This window comes from Miscanthus floridulus, chromosome 3, assembly GCF_019320115.1.
Source record: "Miscanthus floridulus cultivar M001 chromosome 3, ASM1932011v1, whole genome shotgun sequence".
Taxonomy (NCBI): Eukaryota; Viridiplantae; Streptophyta; class Magnoliopsida; order Poales; family Poaceae; genus Miscanthus; species Miscanthus floridulus.
This window is the reverse complement of record NC_089582.1, coordinates 124,430,994-124,448,059: the sequence shown is the minus strand read 5'-3', so window position 1 is coordinate 124,448,059 and position 17,066 is coordinate 124,430,994. Positions and strand designations below refer to the sequence as shown.

The window sequence follows — 17,066 nt, the reverse complement described above, 5'->3', positions numbered from 1 at the left end:
TCTACTGATGATATATATACATCCTTAAATCATGCAATGTGTTCTCAAACTCAAGCGTCAACACAGACGTGTGGTAGAATTCGTCTCATCTGAAATTCGTAAATGGTCATTTGAACGTAGCATTTCTACAAACATAACATAGCTCGCAGAACGTGTCCCCTCTAACATGACCATAACTTTACATGGGCAAAACGTGTCTCCTCTAACATGACCATAACTTTACATGGGCTCTTCGGCCTCTTCCTAACCTAATAACGACGAAAACAGGGCCTCGAAGCTAACAGCAGCAAGAGAGGCCCCTAACTATGTAGCATCTGTATACATATATATATATATATAGAGAGAGAGAGAGAGAATCTTCACCGCCACTCCTCAGAGCCTTTAAATGCCGATACACTTTGCCCACTTGAACCAGCATGAAATCTTTTCCGGCAACCGGTAGGGTTCCAATGTCGCAGGATCCACCTCGAGGGATTTGGGATCTGTCCAAATGTACACACCACGCTCCTGTCTGCTGCCTGGCACCGTGTTGTCAAGGATCAACGCGACAAGGAGAGCCACCACAACGTTGATGGATAGGAGTGCATTCACTGCATAATTCAGCTGCAGGACATTTTAGACCGTTAGTAATTTGGTTGATGGAAAGATATTCTAGCTGCACGGGTGATGAAGGGAGAGAGAGCTCACCCCACTGCTGGCTGTGCGAACTGGTCCACTTGACGCTGCGGCATATGGAAGAAGATAGCTTGGCAAGATAAGGTTGGAGCTGGGTTCATACTGTTGAAAGTATGCAGGGATTGACAGGGAAATGAATAGTGTAAATCCAACTATTATCATGTTCCTGGAGCTTGCTGCTTGGGTGTATCGCAATGTGGACAAGCCGAGTGCAATAATTAGCGCCCAGGTGAAGCACAGAACAGAGGCGGCCAAGGCAAGAGGTATAGAGGCTAGGAGAGCTCCGATTTTACCTACAGCCAAGGAACTCAGCTTTAGGAAGTCCACACTTCATAAATAAATAATGAGATATAATTGCAATACAGAAGTGTCACATCGTACCAAAGAAGGAGAAGATGACTAACACGGCTGCCCCAAGCTGCAAAGCCCTCCTGCTGCCCATTTTGGTTGTTTCAAGGGTGTGTATGTTCTCTGTTAATGTTGTCGATCCTGTAGCTGTACCCCACACTCCAGCAATAAAAGTTGAAATCCCTTCAAGCCCAATTCCTCTGCTGACAACTCCCCGTGTTGGTGCGCTTAAATTTACCAGCAGCGATGCAGCATGGTACGATGAAAGCTGCATATGCACCAACATGTCAATGCATGCTAGCAATCAAGCATCCAAACTTCCGAAGTATTTTTTTTTTACGGTTGCTGATGAGTGTCTGTTCTGCTGATAGAAACTACTCACCGAATCAACTGAAGCAACCAGTGAAACTATTATCATGATGATACCCGTCTTAAAATGAAATGTTGGAGGGCCCCATTGGAATGGATAGGGAACCCTCACCCAGGCAGCAGTTTTCCATGCAGTGGAAACATCAGTACGACAGCGTCTCATGGTTTCTAAATGCCTTCTGCATGAATCCAATAATATGTTTGAACTGGGTATATTTGAGCTGCAGCCTTTGAAGTTATATGCTCCACCAGCAGTTAGGAAGAATGCATATGCCCATACAATTGCAACACTGAGGGGCACCTGCCAATACATCCCAGTGCAGTCAGCACACAACCAACTACCCGCACAAAGGGTGTAAAGGGAGAGGATTAGAAAAGTACCGCATAGACAAGGAAGATATGGTTGCCAAACAGGGATATTTTTCTCATGTACTGAAATGAATAAGTACATTAATCAGTAAGATATGGAGCAATACAAGTCAAAGGGGAAAAAACATGTCCAGTGACCATGATTAAAACACAAACAGGTATTAAGAAAGAGCAGGCAAGGAAACAAAAATGGTAAGATTTTTGTTCATCAAAAGAAAGCTGCAAGGTTATACCAGAGTGCACAGAAGAACCAACAGAATGAGGGGCAAGCTGATTTCTACACAGCTGCCAGCCTGAGGGAAACCATAACTAAAAAATGCCAAACCCACTGCAGCAATTGTTGGTGCCACCACTACCGGATTTATTAACCTGTAAAGCCATAGTTAGGCATTAAACATATTCCATTTCTGTGAGGTGTATTCTAGATTGTAAAGTTAAGCATGTGTGTTTCTTGACATACCTCAGAAACAGTGACATAAGACCAGTGTATCCTAATATTATCTGGAATACTGAACCAACAAGTATAGCTCCCTGTAGCTCCCTCATTATGTGCTTGAATTTCTGCATATCATATAAAACACATTTAAATTATCTGAGGCCCGTTTTTTTTTTAAAAAGTGAAAAGCTTTTCCCACAACCTACAAAGCTAAATCCTGATGATAGGTTTGACCTAGTGATGAATGTGCATAGTTCAGTGCAAGCACAGGCCATTCCACAACATAACCTCTTATATACTACGAAGGAAATATCAACGGGAATTGGATTGACATCGACACATTATTACATGAAGATCTTGGCTGCTCTGTAGGTCAGTAGGGAGTAAAGATGGAAAAGGTGCAGGAAGCATGAACACTAAACTGCTGCCCTACTGTGAGAGACTTTCATGGGTATTTGGTGGTCTGGATACACATGAGGTGAGTGTCACCCTGACAATAGATAAGTACAGGCAAATTTAGCCGCCAATTGACTCAGTTCACTGGTACAAAAAGCTTGGAACAAGTGTCAAAATTTACTAATTTAGCTCACAGCACATATACTTTGTGAAAGAGCTCTTTTGTCTACTTACTCCGGAGATATCATGTCAATTTGCATAGTTCATAAGCAAAATTACTATCAACTTCTAAGGCCAGACACCAAAGCATCTTAAGTTCCATTGTCTGCACTCTGCACCATTATCTGAACACCTGGTACACGAAAAGAAGAGATTCCCCAGGAATCCTCCTAGCGATTTAGCTACGATGGACCTCCCCTTTCCAAACAGCCCCCAATTTGGATCCTAAATGCACTGGCTTTATATCCAACAGTTAGTTGAGCTTGACACACTACATGATGTCACCCCATTTGAGTCTCTCAGAAATCTCAGATGATGCAGGACATAAAGTGCAGGTAAAGTAAATGGGGCTCTAGGATTGAATCATACATTATCACTAAGATTTCTGAACTCCTCAGAGTTCGCAATTACCAACGCCGGAGCCAAATATACAAAGGAGCTTCCTTGAATCAATGGAAGACGAGAACCCAAAAAGGTATGTAGTATTGTAGTAAGACCAGAGACTAATAACATGGTGGAGATGACTGTTGCAGTATCCTCCTGCCACATTAAAGGAATTTATTATTTGAAGGTGGTTTTCAACGTAAATAAGTGCAATCAAGAAAGGAAGGAAAGCTTCATACATCAGAACCACCCATTGCAGGTACCAGTATCAAAGGAACAAAGACAAGTGAACCAGCCATTGACAGGTAATGTTGTATGCCATAAAATATGAGGGGCGCTGCAATTGGAAAAAGGAAATTATGTCAATAGTTATCATAGCAGTTATAATTGAATTGACATAAAAATTTATCAAACAGTGAAAGAATCACAAATATGTATAGCTATTTTCCTTTAGTTGGTAAATTATGGAAGCCTTTCTACCAATATTTTCCCTCATAAAAGGGATCCTTACAACATGGAATGGATTCTCTCAACCAATACATTAACAAATGATCTAACGCATGCTGCTCCTACAAAAGTGTGATTGTCTATTTCATCCTTTGCCAAATAAAGTGATGCAAAGTTATCAGCAAACCTAAGATGTGTTTTTAAATCCTAGACCCTAATTATTTCACTTAAATCAGGAAGGGATGGGATGACAGCTAAAAGGACTCCACACCTCCAGCCTTAGTTCTTTTATTTCCTACTAGTAGGACTCAAAAGATGGCAGATTATGTTATGGGAATGAGATATAAATCCTGTTAATATCTCTATGATAACACCAGGATGGGAGATTGTTTACTAGACTTTTGATATGCATCCATGATGCAATCTAAAAGATAAAGAATTGATACGTTATGCACAGAATGCACATCTAAAATTATTCAGCCTGTTCGGTTTGCTGGTTCGTATCGTTGCTGGTTCGTGAAGAAGTACTGCTGGCTGGTTTGTGTGAGAGAAAAATATTGTTTCGGCTGGAAATTTACGATCGTTTACGACAAGCCACAGCCAAACGAACAGGCTGATTGATTTCCCAAGTTTTTTATACTAAAAAATGCTTTTCAACTATTACTGGTTTAAGAAATGACCAGTTTAGTCAATTCACACTACAGATCTCGTTCCATTTTCAACCCTTTTCTTCATTACTCACCAATGGAAACCAGCGACATTGACAATTATTCGACCAAAACTGACTTCGACTAGTAGCAAATAATTGGACACGAACTGAAGTATAAGTATGACGACTATCACTATCAGGGGGACTATTAATTACTCCTAGAACATCACTATCATCAAGGCTCGACCAACAAAAAATCGTCTGCACAAAATGCAGGTTGCAATTCGCCATTATGTTAGTACATCTGAATGGAATACGTATGAAGCAATACAAGCTTGAGAGCAGCGAACTCACCCCACCCGGGGTTCTCGGTTACACCGCACCGGAGTCCTCCCGACGCCTCATACAGCGGGGCCGTCTCGGCCGCGGCAGCGTCGGCAGCCCCCTCATCCTCGTTCGCCCACTGTTCCTGGTAGTACGCAGCCAGCTCGGCGTCCCTCTCCTCCTCCTCCTTCTTCCTCCTCGCCTCGGCCTCCTCCGCCTTCCGCTTCGCCTCCGCGTCCGCGACCGCGACCGCGACCGCTGCGTTCCCGTTCCCGCCCGCATTGGCCGGCGTCGGATCCCTCTCGACGCCGCCGTTCCTCCTCCTGGCGTCCCTCCCCGCGTCCGGCTCCGCCGACCTCGGCACCGCCTCCTCGCGGCCGAAGCCCGGCGGGATCTCGAGCTCGCCGCGGAGGTCGATGCGTCGGCGCGGGCGCCCGCCCCGGCCGCCGCGTCCGCGGCCAGGCGCGGGCCCGCGCTCCAGGTCCAGCGGCGGCGCGGGATCGAGGTCGTCCTCCGTGTCCGGGTCCCGCTCCCGCTCCGGCGGCGGGAGCGGCGGGCGGCGCGAGGCGGCCAGGGGAGGCGGCGGCGGCGGGGGCTGCGGCGCGGCGGCGGAGGAGGCGAAGGAGGAGTTGGACTCCCCCGAGAAGAAGGCCGAGGGGTGGAACCCCGTGCGGCGCGCCCAGGAGCGCAGCTCCCGCGGGTTGCGGTCGCGGTTGTTGCCCATGAACGGCGGCACCCGGTCGCCGTCGCCGCCGCCTCCTGCATCACCCGCCCCCGCGCCGCCTCCGCCTGCGCTGGCGCGGCCCGTGGTCCGCCGCGAGCTCGGCATCGCCGCCGCGCTGCGAGCTCGAGGGGGAGGGGGCTGAGCGAGCGAAGCGGAGGAGCGGAGTGGAAGCGACGCGACGCGAGCGAAGGCAGCTAGCTACCCGTACAACGAGTGAGAGTGAGAGTGAGAGTGAGAGGAGAGAGAGTGAGAGGTACCACGTCGCTTTTACAAAGCGGCAGAAGCTGTTGGGGGGCGAATGTTGAACCTGTCACGGACGTGTGGCCCCCACCGGTACGGCATATGCTGGGCCCAGCGGCAGGGAGTGGTGGCAGTTGGTGCGGGCGCGTGCTGGTTTATTCCGGGGTGGGTGCGGGCGTGGGGTGTGGCGTCGTGGCAATTGTAGCTTGGATGGCGGTGAACGGAAAGCAGAGAGACGTTGCGGTTGCGGAGATTTCCAAGCAGCATAGATTAACCGAAACTGTGGGAAAAAAAAAGATATTCCAGGTTAATAAAAACAGCGAGGTTCTAATCAGCACTAATCACTGGCATGAGATTAATTAATAGAGTTTGGTTCACTAATCACTTTCCTAGGGCTGGTTAATCAAGTTTATCGGAGGACAAAGACAAAGGGCCCAGAACCAACCCCTGCTGCTAGCCAGGTGTCAGCGGCCTGCGGGCAGGTGGAGTGGTGAGTGATTTTCTTTCCGACGAAGCGTCACCCGTCAGTGACGGCTGTCATGAGCCACCGATCAGCGTGGGGATGCGGATGCGGCGGCGGCCATGTGGTCGCTGTCTGCACGTACGCGGAGCTGCGTCACCAGCCTGTCGGTTGGGTTGGGCGAGGGCGACGGATGTCGTCGTTGCACTTGCACCGTAGACCGTACGCGTATACGTATCTGCTCAACTCAGGCAACTACAGCCTGTTTGATATGGTAGGTGTGTATATATTGAGATATACGTAACCGTTGGTGGGATAGGTTGTTAAAAGAAGGTGCGGAGCTAGAGTAAATACGAGCGGGTGCATCTTGCTCTATGGATCCAATGATCTATGATATATCGTCCTGTTCGTTTGGGCTTGGCTGATAAAATATGGCTGAAAGTACTGTTGGTTGATTTGGTGCGAGAGAAAAATACTGTTCGTACTGAAAAAATATGGCTTATAAGTCAAACAAACGTAAACGAACCGGACGTATGGGCGTAAATATAGTGAAAATATACCTTTATACTGTGTTTTCAGTGGGCCGCACCCAGTACTTTGAATATAGCTCCGCCCATGGTTAAAAGTGTGTGATGCTTACTGTTTTAGCAGTTAAGGCATGTATGTACTCTTTTTTAATGTTATTTGCATGGTTGGAGCATGGGAACGTGGAATCATGTGAAAAAAATTGCTAGATACTTTTGGTTCATTGGAACATATACTAGTGCTCCATTGCATCTATCCTTTTCTTCTCCTTTTCTGAGTGTCCATGCATCAATCATTTTTTTATGGTGATTCTCTTTACACGCAGTTTACATGGATAGTTCTTCCGGGTCAGTTTGTGCGCTCCCTATCTGATCGTATGATCCGTCAATTCAGAGCAGAGCTTGCTATCCTGCACACACAAATGACTTTTGTCGGCAAAAGATGTAAAAAGGCAGGTTTTAAAAAACGATCCCATATATCACTTTGTTAAGTATACACCCTTGTTTTACAAAGGACCAAGTTTTGTTAAATACTAGTGAACATGCACCTGCGTGCCGCACGTGTCTACAAAACAAAACATTTGTTCATCTTATCCTAGTATTTGCAAAAATCAAGATAAAGGGTTCATGTAAAATATGCAGTTGGATGCTTTTCAATGAATTCTTCAAGTTGGAAGGTAAACAATAACAAATAAGATTAATTCACAAAACTCTTTCAAAATGGACATGTCTCTGATGAAGTCATTCAATCGATATAGTAATAATAATTCACAAGCCAAGATCCACACAAACACCAAAATCACACAAGAGATCAATGGAGTATCCACTGCTCGTGCTTCTCCACTTCAACCACTCGCTGTCAACTTTGTTCTGCAGGTCCAATAAAATAGAAGGTTTTAATTCTCCAGACCAAATAAATTAGCATAATCTATGTGAAAGCATCTTTGCTCCTTTTAAATTTATGTTTAGTTATTGAGCCAAATGCAGATAATTCAATTTGTTGTTGATAGTGTAGCAGCATATCCCAGCATTACACATCTAATTTCTAGGTGCCAAGAGAATGAAAGCAGATTGAGAACGCCATGGCAGCCTCCTAAAGCCCTAGTATATACTAATATAGTACATAAATGACCTTTACCTTTTTCAAATGCTCTAGTCTCTCCAGCACAGGAAGGAGTTCATCAGGAAATGAGGAAAGACCTTTTGCAGAAGCACTGGGACAGTATCAATGCAGAGCTGCATGAGGGGCAAAAGCATAAGTAGCAGGCGTTATTTTTCATAAAACAAAATAGCATGGCCCTTCCTTTGCAAGGTGAAAATCACCAACTTATACAAGAAAAAGAGCACTGCTGAGGATCCTATCATATAACTATTATGCAATGTGGAATGGGACTTTCTAATGTAGGAACAGAATAGTGAGCTATATAACCTTTAGTTAAACTGATAAGCATTCTCACTCGTCCTAAAAATGAATAAGCTGAATGGTAATGGCACATTCCGCTATTTGGAGTAGAAGGGTTATAAGATGTCTCAGTTGCCATCTGTGATTGCAATGCACCTCCAGCAAATTAAAAACATGATACAAACCATATTGTTGAAGGATTAGGTACACAAAATCAGCCAGCGTCAAAACCAAAAAAAATATTGCAAATGAATCTGAGACCAAAATAAGAGCTTTACTTCTTACAGATGTTATCATTGGGAGAGATGCAATCTTGCCTCATGCATACTTTTAGTATCTCATCAACCTCCTTTCTGGAGTCTGGACAGCTCATTTAAGTCACAAACCTAGGTAACAAAATCAGACAGGTTAGCTTTAGTTATTGCAGGAAAAGTATGAACTACTACAGAGAATTCTAAACTCATTTAAGTCACAAACCTAGGTAACAAAATCAGACAGGTTACCTTTAGTTATTGCAGGAAAAATATGAACTACTACAGAGAATTCTAGATAATAGGAACATTTCTCCCAATTCCAGATCTTTATTTCGAGTTCATGTTGCCTTCAAGTAAATTCGTGACCATGCAGGTCAGAAACACCAATACCTTGTTTAAAAGCGTATATTTTTCTTCCCCTGCTCTTTCTAGGGCAAGTGTTACTGAATTCAGAGATTAGAAACCATTTGTAGTGCCGGGTGCTGCTGATCACTATTATGGCCATACAAAACCTGCAATACAGTCAGTGTCAATATTTGGACATAGGAACTAATCTCTATGCCCCTCATTTGTGCCGTCTGAATTTATTTTAATAAGAAAATCTCAATTATAACTTGATTCTGGTTAGTAGCATGTAGAAGTATTAGAAAAGTCATGTGGGTGCATAAAGCCATAATGCCATGATAATATAAGTATAAGAAAATAATAAATCATAAAGACAACTGTTTAGTAGTGCAAGAATAAGCATGCACAATTAATCCACTAAAGATAATTATGATCTGAACACTGAAGATAGGTGCTTGGTAAATCCAGACACCGAAGAAAAAAACAGAGGTACGTAAGTGCAGTATTTGACCTCATCTACTATGCAACATTCTCAGACTGATTACCGCACATAGATAAATGCATATCTTACTTTCTAATTCAACAAGAGAATCCATAGCAAATTTGGGTTCTGATTACAAAGGGTCATTCGAATATGTCCTAGGAGCACGGCATAATAAGCAAGAAACGGAACAGTGGATTCCCTCAGTGAATTCCCCAATAACCATACCTACAAATCCACAAATGGAGGCTTGGCATGTGGTGGACGCCACCTAGCCATAATTTTTCTTTCCACTAAAAATGGGACATTGCTTGAAACGGCATTTTTTGTTGCTCACATGTTTTTCATGCTTATCCTCATGATCTACAAACAAATGACAAGTGAAGTGAAAATTTGTATCTATAAGCATATTGTGTAAATTTGTATCTATAAAAGTAGTCATATAATGACCTTCACATATTGCCTTATAATTTTCTAACTGTCTAGCAGGATGATCTTAAGTACAGCAGAAAGAAAGCCATGAAGGGAGGCGGCGGTTTTGCGTCCGGAAGAGGAGGGGTAGTGGACGACGGTTTTTTTTATTTGATTTGAGGCGACGGGGACGACAACGCCGAGAAAGGAAGGGAGGGTGGGCAGCGGGCGGGTATGCGTGGGTACGCAGGCGGGTAGGCGTGGAGTACGGTGAGAAAAAAATCCAACGCAAGACGTCGGCGAGAGAGAAGCATGCTGTCAATGTTTTCGTTTAGGTCCACTTGTCCGATCAGACGGGAGATTGGTGGGTATAAAATCCTTTATAATATAGATTTATAATATCAAATAAATATCATTAGATTAATTATAAAATATATTTTTATAATAAATTAATTTAGAGTTATAAATATGAATACTATTTTCTAAAAACTTAATCGTGAATCACTTTACGTGACACGCAACCTATAGTTGTATTCTATCTGTGACTAGTACTAACGTCACACACGAATGAAATAGGGTGTTTGGTTGCTCCTCCTAAATTTTAGTCGCTGTCCCACCGAATGTTTAGACGCATGCATGGAGTATTAAATATAAACTAATTACGAAACTAATTGCATAGTTTGCGATTAATTTGCGAGACGAATCTTTTAAGCCTAATTACTCTATGATTTGACAATGTTTTACTACAGTAACATGTGCTAATGATGGATTAGTTAGGCTTAAAAAAATTATCTCGTAGAGTACTAACAAATTATATAATTTATTTTTTTTTATGAGTATCCGAACCTCGCATAAAACATTCTCCGATACACTTAGCCGGATCAAACACCCGCCGGTCCAAGATATTCGGTGAAACCGTATTGCTGATGCGACGCTTCTGTCCCTCTATCTGGCACGTGGGCCTGGACCCCGGACCCAGACAGCTGCGTCGTGTGCCCGGCGCCTCGGCCGACGGCAGGTCGCTACGAGACAAGGGCCTTCTTGTTCACTTTTCACGCCCAATCGCCCATGGACCATGGTCCGTCCCTTTGGAAAGCTGCTCGTGCTGACTTGCGTGCTGCCTTTTGTAAAGAACTGCGCTGGATCTGATGCTTTTTCGAATAGATAGATTACTATTATCTCAGTGAATAGTATGCCTACTTGAGTGGCGCACAGGAGCTCTCGTCCCTGGAGTACGCCGTCCAGTGTCCGGTGAAATTGGATCCTGGAACTTGCATAGGAATGTTCAAGGAATTCAACTATGAGGTCGTACGCCAAAGGTCACACACTCAAAAACTATTCGGAAATTATTTTCGGTATATTTTCCTCCATAATCCAAGCAACTCAATTCAACAATTTTCATACCATCACTAGGGCCCCACTCGTTTCGTTGAAAAACAAGCCGAAACATTGTTCCGGCTGATTTGTTATGAGAGAAAAACACTGTTCTAGCTAAAAAAAAACAAGCTGAAAAAACGGATTATAAGAGAAGCGAACAGAGCCCTTCAAGATACGTTTACAAAAATCAGCACCAAACTCACTAGAATTAGTACTGAATAAAGAAGCAGAGATGGTGTGGACCTTGGTAGAGGCAGGAGTAGCCTCAACATCAAGAAGTAGGAGTAACCACAACATAAGGTACACATGCCAACCTGCCAACTTCCAAAAAAGACACACCAAATGCACATATCCCGCCATCAGGAGATTCAAGACAAAAATGAAGAACTGATAATACACTACCATTGCCAATCATCAGTAACCTTTATTGTCGCAGTAACAACAGCCGGCTATATATACACAATACAATTGCACGGCAACTCAGACCAGCAGCAAAATTCTGTCAGCAGCCAAAAGTGCAGGATACTGCTGCGATATGCTCTAGGCGGACACTAGATGTCTAGATGACCCCAAGCTTAGCTGCACACAACATCGGAATAAAATGCTATCGTCCTCCGCTGGCAGTCCTGCACTGCCAGTAGCTCCACATCGAACACTTCGAACTGCTTCGCACTGAAGAACGTCGAAGGACCAACCTTGAGCAGATGCAATGGAGATGTCAGAAACGGTGTGCCATGACGATTGATGATAGGCTGATAGTTAATAATGACTAGGCTAGTACTATTTGTACTTCTGGAGATAATATTTAGCACGCAGTAGGTCTACACTCGCACATTTTCAAATAGTTTTAGGTGGGGACAATATTCTTGTTTTAATGTCTACAATCTCCTCTTGTTTGTTGAGGCTCACATGCCACACTGGTTTGGGTAATTTTCACATTATTTGATGTTTCTACTTTTCCTTTTTCTTTTGCGTTAGAAACCTTTTAACAAGTGTCATTTTTCTTACCATTTCAGTAAGGTTCTTTCCATAATGTTTTAAATGGAAAAAAAAACAGTAAGACTAGAAAAATGCCAAAACGATCCATGCATGCAGGAAACTCATGTATTTATTCATGAACAAAATCCCTCTTGTTTCTGGTCTCTACATAAGAAGTTAAGGCCTCAGATCTTATCACACATGAATTTTTATGTATTGTTAAATGGATATTATGTCAGGAAAAGGATAGACTATTATTGCAAGAGCAAAATACACAAGCACTCCATAAATTTGTTCTGTGGTGTCATCTAGGTCCCCCAACTTGTTAAGTGTGCCACTTGAGATACAAATCAGTCTGATCAGTAAAAGCTTAGTCGCACACAAACACAGCACGTAGTATGCACTATACATGATAGCAGTGATGGTCATGAGCATGTAGTAGAGCACAGGACATCTCGTACTCCATGCAAGAGTGCCACATACATAGTTAATTGTTAATTAGGGTGATATAGACCTCATGTGATATACTTAGTTTATGGGCCTAGGTGTGCATTTTAATAGTTCAGAGACCTAGATGACACCACTCGACAAGTTTAAGGACTGCTGGTGCATCTTACTTTTATCGCAATATAAAGTACATGGAGGAATGGAAAAAGTAGCTACACTTGTACTAAGGAAGTACTACCTCTGATCCCATAAATATAAGTCAATTTAGCTTTGTCCTAAGTCAAACCTACCTAGACTTGACCATCAATTACTAAAAAATCACATAAATTGACAACATCGTGTGGAAGTTACTAGATGCATCATGAAGCATGCTTTCATGATATGTACCTCTTTTTATTTGAACTATATATTTTGGAGATATTGTTAGTCAAAGTGTGATATTGGAGACCGCGTTGATGTTTTAACGGACTTATAGTTGGGATCGGAAGGAGTACATAAGTTCAAGTCTACTACGCAAAAGAAGACAGTAACTTACAGGAGGACCAAGCTCTGGAGGTATTATAATTCTTCTCTTACCACCTGGTTTCATGTCCCGTATGCCTTCTTCAAAACCTGAAGTATCAATGTCTAAAATGAGATGTGATCTATTACAACTTCACATCAAACCAAATTCATAAGAGGAACATTTCAATTTTCAAGTTGGATTTACAAAAGCAGCTCCAGCAAGCACTAAGAATACTGGTAGTTGCATCAGGGGCCCAGGAAAAAAACTATTGAGACAGTGAATACTTTCCTGGAACTAGAGTTCCATTCCCTAACCGAATTTTTGCAGGGGAACCCTGAATATAGGTGCTATCTATTCTTCGTCCTGCTTCATTGTAGCCCACATAATGGAATATAATCTGTAGATGAACTGAAGAAAGTCAGTATCATGCAAAAAGTAAGCATGCTACAAACATAACCGGAAAGAACTGAAACATATCAGAAACATATTTTGCAGCAATGTAGACCGATTTCTTAGTTCTAAAACCGAGTTCTTTACATGGATCCTTATCCAGAACAAAATCCTCACGGTGGATAATTTGCAACTAAGGAATTGGCCTCATCAGGATCACTGTGTCATGTGCAATGGGCCATTCTCCTGCGTGTTCGAGAAAAATGTGCAATGGGCCATTGGAAACCGGCCTTCACCTGTGCCCGCTATGCCCTGTAGCTAAAGAGGTTTGGTGTATTGTGTTGGCATGGGAGCACTTTGACACGGATTTAATCCGGCATCAGACCCAACCAACAGAGATAAGAACATGGTGGGAACAAGCGGCAAACAAAGTCCCAAGGGAACGACGATGACACTTCAACGGGGTGGTGATATACACGATGTGGAACATTTGGAAGGAAAGAAACAGAAGGATTTTCCAAGACGTGGCCATGGATGCTCGACAAGTGGCCTTGAAAGCCAAGGAGGACACGCTTTAGGGTGCTTAACAACTCGACTTAGCCTCCACTGTGTAACCCCCCAAGGGGAGTAGGAGCTGGGTGTTTCCTATTTTTCTGTGTGTGCCCGGTGGGGCTAGCCGGACTTCTGGGCTTTCCTGTACATATAACTTATTTCCTTCCTTAATTGAGAGGCAGAGCTCCTGCCAAGTTTTCGAAAAAAAAAGCAAACACCAAACAGGATACTTAGACCATCCTTAAGCAACACACTAGATAAATAGCCAACTAGGCCAAACATAACAAGTAGTAACTAATGACGGTGAAAGTGGACCAAATCGATCTTTTTGACACACATCTTCAAACAAACCATATTAGATAATAGACAAATAAATGATTTTATTCATATCCAATACCACCAAGATTGTATTGATCAGGTACACATGAATAAATAGTAAATGAGCAGAAGAAAATAAAACCGTTGCTTTGGAGGAAGAACCTGCTGACCATCCTTTGGAGAGTCACCTGTACCAACTTTAATGTCCTCATACATTAGTCCAGAGTCCCGTGTAATGTAGTTGTCCGTTGTCACTACTTTGACCTGGAAACCTGAAATGCATTAAATGCCGCATGGTTAAACTTTACAGTTCTAGCAAGTTTGAAGCTAGAAGGAATTGTTCCCAGGAGATCTCATTGATGAAGGTTACTCTCAGACAAATAAATGTATCAACTAAGTCACTAAAGGCACTGTATTGCACTACCATTCCTTCAAGCAAACATTATGTGGTACTTAAGAGAGAAAATAATACACTCATAAAGTTTTCCAGAATCAAATGTCCTGTGCTGCTACAGAAAATTTGATCTGTACTTACAATTCTTTATTTTTTTTCAAAGAACAATGCACTTGCTAACAAAAACTATGTTGCAGTGTTGCCCTCGACAAAAATAGTTGTACTTTTATTTTTTCTTTCAATATTCAGACAGCAATATAGCACTCTTGTCAATTTACAGTGGTACAGATACTATGTCCGTGTCATTTTCCACATTGTTCATAAACTGAAAGATAAAACTAGGGAATATCAAAGGTGACAGTGACACCGTAAATTACAAAACCATATAATCTTGGGCAATCCGGTATTCCCAAATTCCCTTGGGACTCATAAATTGATATAAGCAACATCCAAGACGTCACATGTATGAGAAATAACTTCTACACCAAATGATTGCAAACTTTGTTTTGGTAATAGACAATATGATGCTTATTTGTTTGCATACTTTTAGTTTTCCCTAGAATTACACCCAATCTATCTAGAAAATATATAATCACATTCAATCAAGAAAAGTGAGTTGTAAATGACATCTGATAGAAACTGAGATGATAACAACAGATTATGAAGAATATGACATATTCTATGGCCCATAACGTGTAAGACAAGATCAGTAATATGATTATTCACCTTCTCTGATGAAGTTCGGGAAATCCTCAGGGGCACGGTTGGCTTCCTGAATCTTCTTATTCTGCTGAAGCAGCCGCCTTTCGTCGTAAGGGTTCATGGTTTTACTCTTCCCATAGGCAGAGAACGCCACTGACAGCGCCGGCGAAGCCAGCAGCAAAGAAAAGGCAGCTCGCCTCCGGATCCTTCTCCTTACCACGTCTTCCTCCTCACTGCCGCTCAAGATACTGCAGTTTTTGCACAGCAGGAGTCTCTATTCACGATACCATTGTATGCACTAACAGCACTGTAATTATTGATATAAAAAAAAGACAGGAGTGTGCAGTGCAAGTCTCTGAAAATGTAAAAAATGAGCACTCTACGATGGCGTGTGCCAAGAACAACACTTCACCAAACAAGAAGACTATCAAGTACTATCAACGAAATAACTGCGCAACAGCGACACAAATGGCGTTAGCAAGCATTTCCAATGGCTGAACAAGGGCTTACCATACTACTCCCTTCTCCTTCCTCCTTGCACCAGCGGATGCCGTCATGCACAGAGCTCGAGCGGCCAGCCCTGCAATAGTCGCAAGCACAAGCAGGACCCCACAATCAAAATTGGGGCGGTGCGAGAAAACTGAGGAACGAACACGACCCTGCGCGTCTAGGCAAGCAATCTCGCCAGCAAGGAGGAGGAGGAGGCCTCACGATTGCAGGAGGAGAGCACGGAGCGGGAGGAGGGCGTCAGCTCCATTTCCTCTCCTCCCCCAAATGGCGCGCCTCGCCTCTGTGTCTCCTCTTGCCTGTGCACGCAGTTCCTGCGAAGGGGATAAGCTGATCGGCGGGTTTGGATTTTGGGTTTTGGGTTCGCTTCCATTGCGAAGAGCGAACTGGACGGCATCCAGTCCGTTCCGTTCCGTTCCGACTGCGGGCGCTCGGCGCACGGGCCGAGGTGGACCGCGCCCAGCCGCAGGCTGAGGCTGCGGACGAGATGCCGGGAGGGCCTACGCGTCAGTGAGCCAAGCGCGCCGCGTCGCATCTGCTGGTGGACCCCGCGCCTCGTGATCACGCTCTCCAGGTCCAGGGCGGGGAGCCATAGGCATCTCCTCCGTTCCTCCCGCAGCCGCCGAGACGCGAAGCGCGAGCGGGAGGAGACCATGTCACGGTGGCGCGCCGCCGCGTCCAGCATCTCCGCCGCCGCCGCCGTCGCCTCCCGCAACTCTGCGGCGGAGGCCCGCGTCCTCTCAAGGGCCTTGGCGAAGGCTCCCTCGCCGCTTCCGCTTCCTCTCCAAACCCTCTCGAGAACCTTCGCCATGTCCGCCGCCGCCACGGCCACGTCGCCCGGCCCTGGCGCCTCCTCCCCGTCCGCCGGACCGAGGCCCGAGGTACCGCCGCTCTTCCAACTCGCGCACGCCACTTGGGTTCTCTGTTTGCACCGTGTGATCTCGATTGTTAGGGTGAGCTGGTTGAGTGGTTGTTCTGAGTAGCTACTGGGATTTGGCGATGGAAGTCATTTGAGATCGCGCATTTTAGGCCGCAGTTGTTGCGTATCCACGTTAGTAGCAACCGGATCACCTATAGGGCTGCTCATGTGGGAAAGGTTGGTTTTTTCATGCATGTAGGAGTAGTCTGCTCTGCCTCAGATTGTGCAAATTCCTCCAGTGTTAATATGCGACTTGTGCTTGTTTTTGTGGAACTTGGTTAGTATTAGTAGCTCAAATTAGCTGTGTTCTGTTTATCCAGAGGACTGTGTGGCATTCAAATTTTACATCCTTCAGGCCTCCTTGTTGTTGCTTGTGATCTATTTACCGGGTCAAATTAGTAATTGCACAAAATGGCAAATACTTTGGTTCTGCATTGTTGTGGCTCTGGTTGTTTATATATTTTTGCGACCGTATTCCACATTTCCACCTTGCCACCATTAGATTATTGTATGACATAAT

General features: G+C 44.1%; 2 protein-coding genes and 1 long non-coding RNA gene across 4 annotated transcripts; all 3 read right to left on the bottom strand.

The window, feature by feature from the left end:
- Window positions 1-90: 90 nt before the first annotated feature.
- On the bottom strand, window positions 91-5,584 carry LOC136542329 (nucleobase-ascorbate transporter 11-like). Its single transcript, XM_066534712.1, has 10 exons — window positions 4,647-5,584; window positions 3,436-3,533; window positions 3,182-3,352; window positions 2,222-2,322; window positions 1,995-2,130; window positions 1,774-1,824; window positions 1,406-1,693; window positions 1,057-1,291; window positions 688-968; window positions 91-603 (listed from the first exon to the last, which is right to left on the bottom strand). The coding sequence occupies exons 1-10, from the start codon at window positions 5,443-5,445 to the stop codon at window positions 382-384; spliced, it is 2,382 nt and encodes a 793-aa protein (XP_066390809.1). The 5' UTR covers window positions 5,446-5,584; the 3' UTR covers window positions 91-381.
- Window positions 5,585-7,213: 1,629 nt separating this feature from the next.
- Window positions 7,214-9,565, bottom strand: LOC136546786 (uncharacterized). The gene is made up of 4 exons (XR_010781429.1): window positions 8,611-9,565; window positions 8,252-8,352; window positions 7,703-7,800; window positions 7,214-7,434 (listed from the first exon to the last, which is right to left on the bottom strand). It is a non-coding gene; the product is annotated as an uncharacterized lncRNA (long non-coding RNA).
- A 1,649-nt stretch (window positions 9,566-11,214) lies between these two features.
- Window positions 11,215-16,502, bottom strand: LOC136542328 (peptidyl-prolyl cis-trans isomerase FKBP20-2, chloroplastic-like). 2 transcript variants are annotated; one of them, XM_066534711.1, is made up of 7 exons: window positions 15,832-16,502; window positions 15,631-15,700; window positions 15,145-15,368; window positions 14,187-14,296; window positions 13,056-13,161; window positions 12,795-12,874; window positions 11,215-11,529 (listed from the first exon to the last, which is right to left on the bottom strand). In XM_066534711.1, exons 1-7 carry the CDS (start codon window positions 16,436-16,438, stop codon window positions 11,410-11,412), a joined length of 1,317 nt encoding a protein of 438 aa, XP_066390808.1. In that variant the 5' UTR covers window positions 16,439-16,502; the 3' UTR covers window positions 11,215-11,409. The 2 variants fall into 2 exon arrangements, 1 of the variants encoding a protein (XP_066390808.1); XR_010780645.1 differs by lacking the exon at window positions 11,215-11,529 and having other exon boundaries at window positions 14,167-14,296.
- Between the last annotated feature and the right edge of the window lie 564 nt (window positions 16,503-17,066).

Coding starts and splice junctions, on each gene's coding strand:
- LOC136542328 (XM_066534711.1), bottom strand. CDS start 16,438: ATGGCGAAGGTTCTCGAGAGGGTTTGGAGAGGAAGCGGAAGCGGCGAG. Junction 13,162..14,186: donor CTCCAAAGGATGGTCAGCAG/GTTCTTCCTCCA, acceptor GTTCATCTACAG/ATTATATTCCATTATGTGGG. Junction 12,875..13,055: donor AGGGAATGGAACTCTAGTTC/CAGGAAAGTATT, acceptor ACATTGATACTT/CAGGTTTTGAAGAAGGCATA.
- LOC136542329 (XM_066534712.1), bottom strand. CDS start 5,445: ATGCCGAGCTCGCGGCGGACCACGGGCCGCGCCAGCGCAGGCGGAGGC. Junction 1,825..1,994: donor TGGTTCTTCTGTGCACTCTG/GTATAACCTTGC, acceptor TATTCATTTCAG/TACATGAGAAAAATATCCCT. Junction 1,292..1,405: donor TGGTTGCTTCAGTTGATTCG/GTGAGTAGTTTC, acceptor GTGCATATGCAG/CTTTCATCGTACCATGCTGC.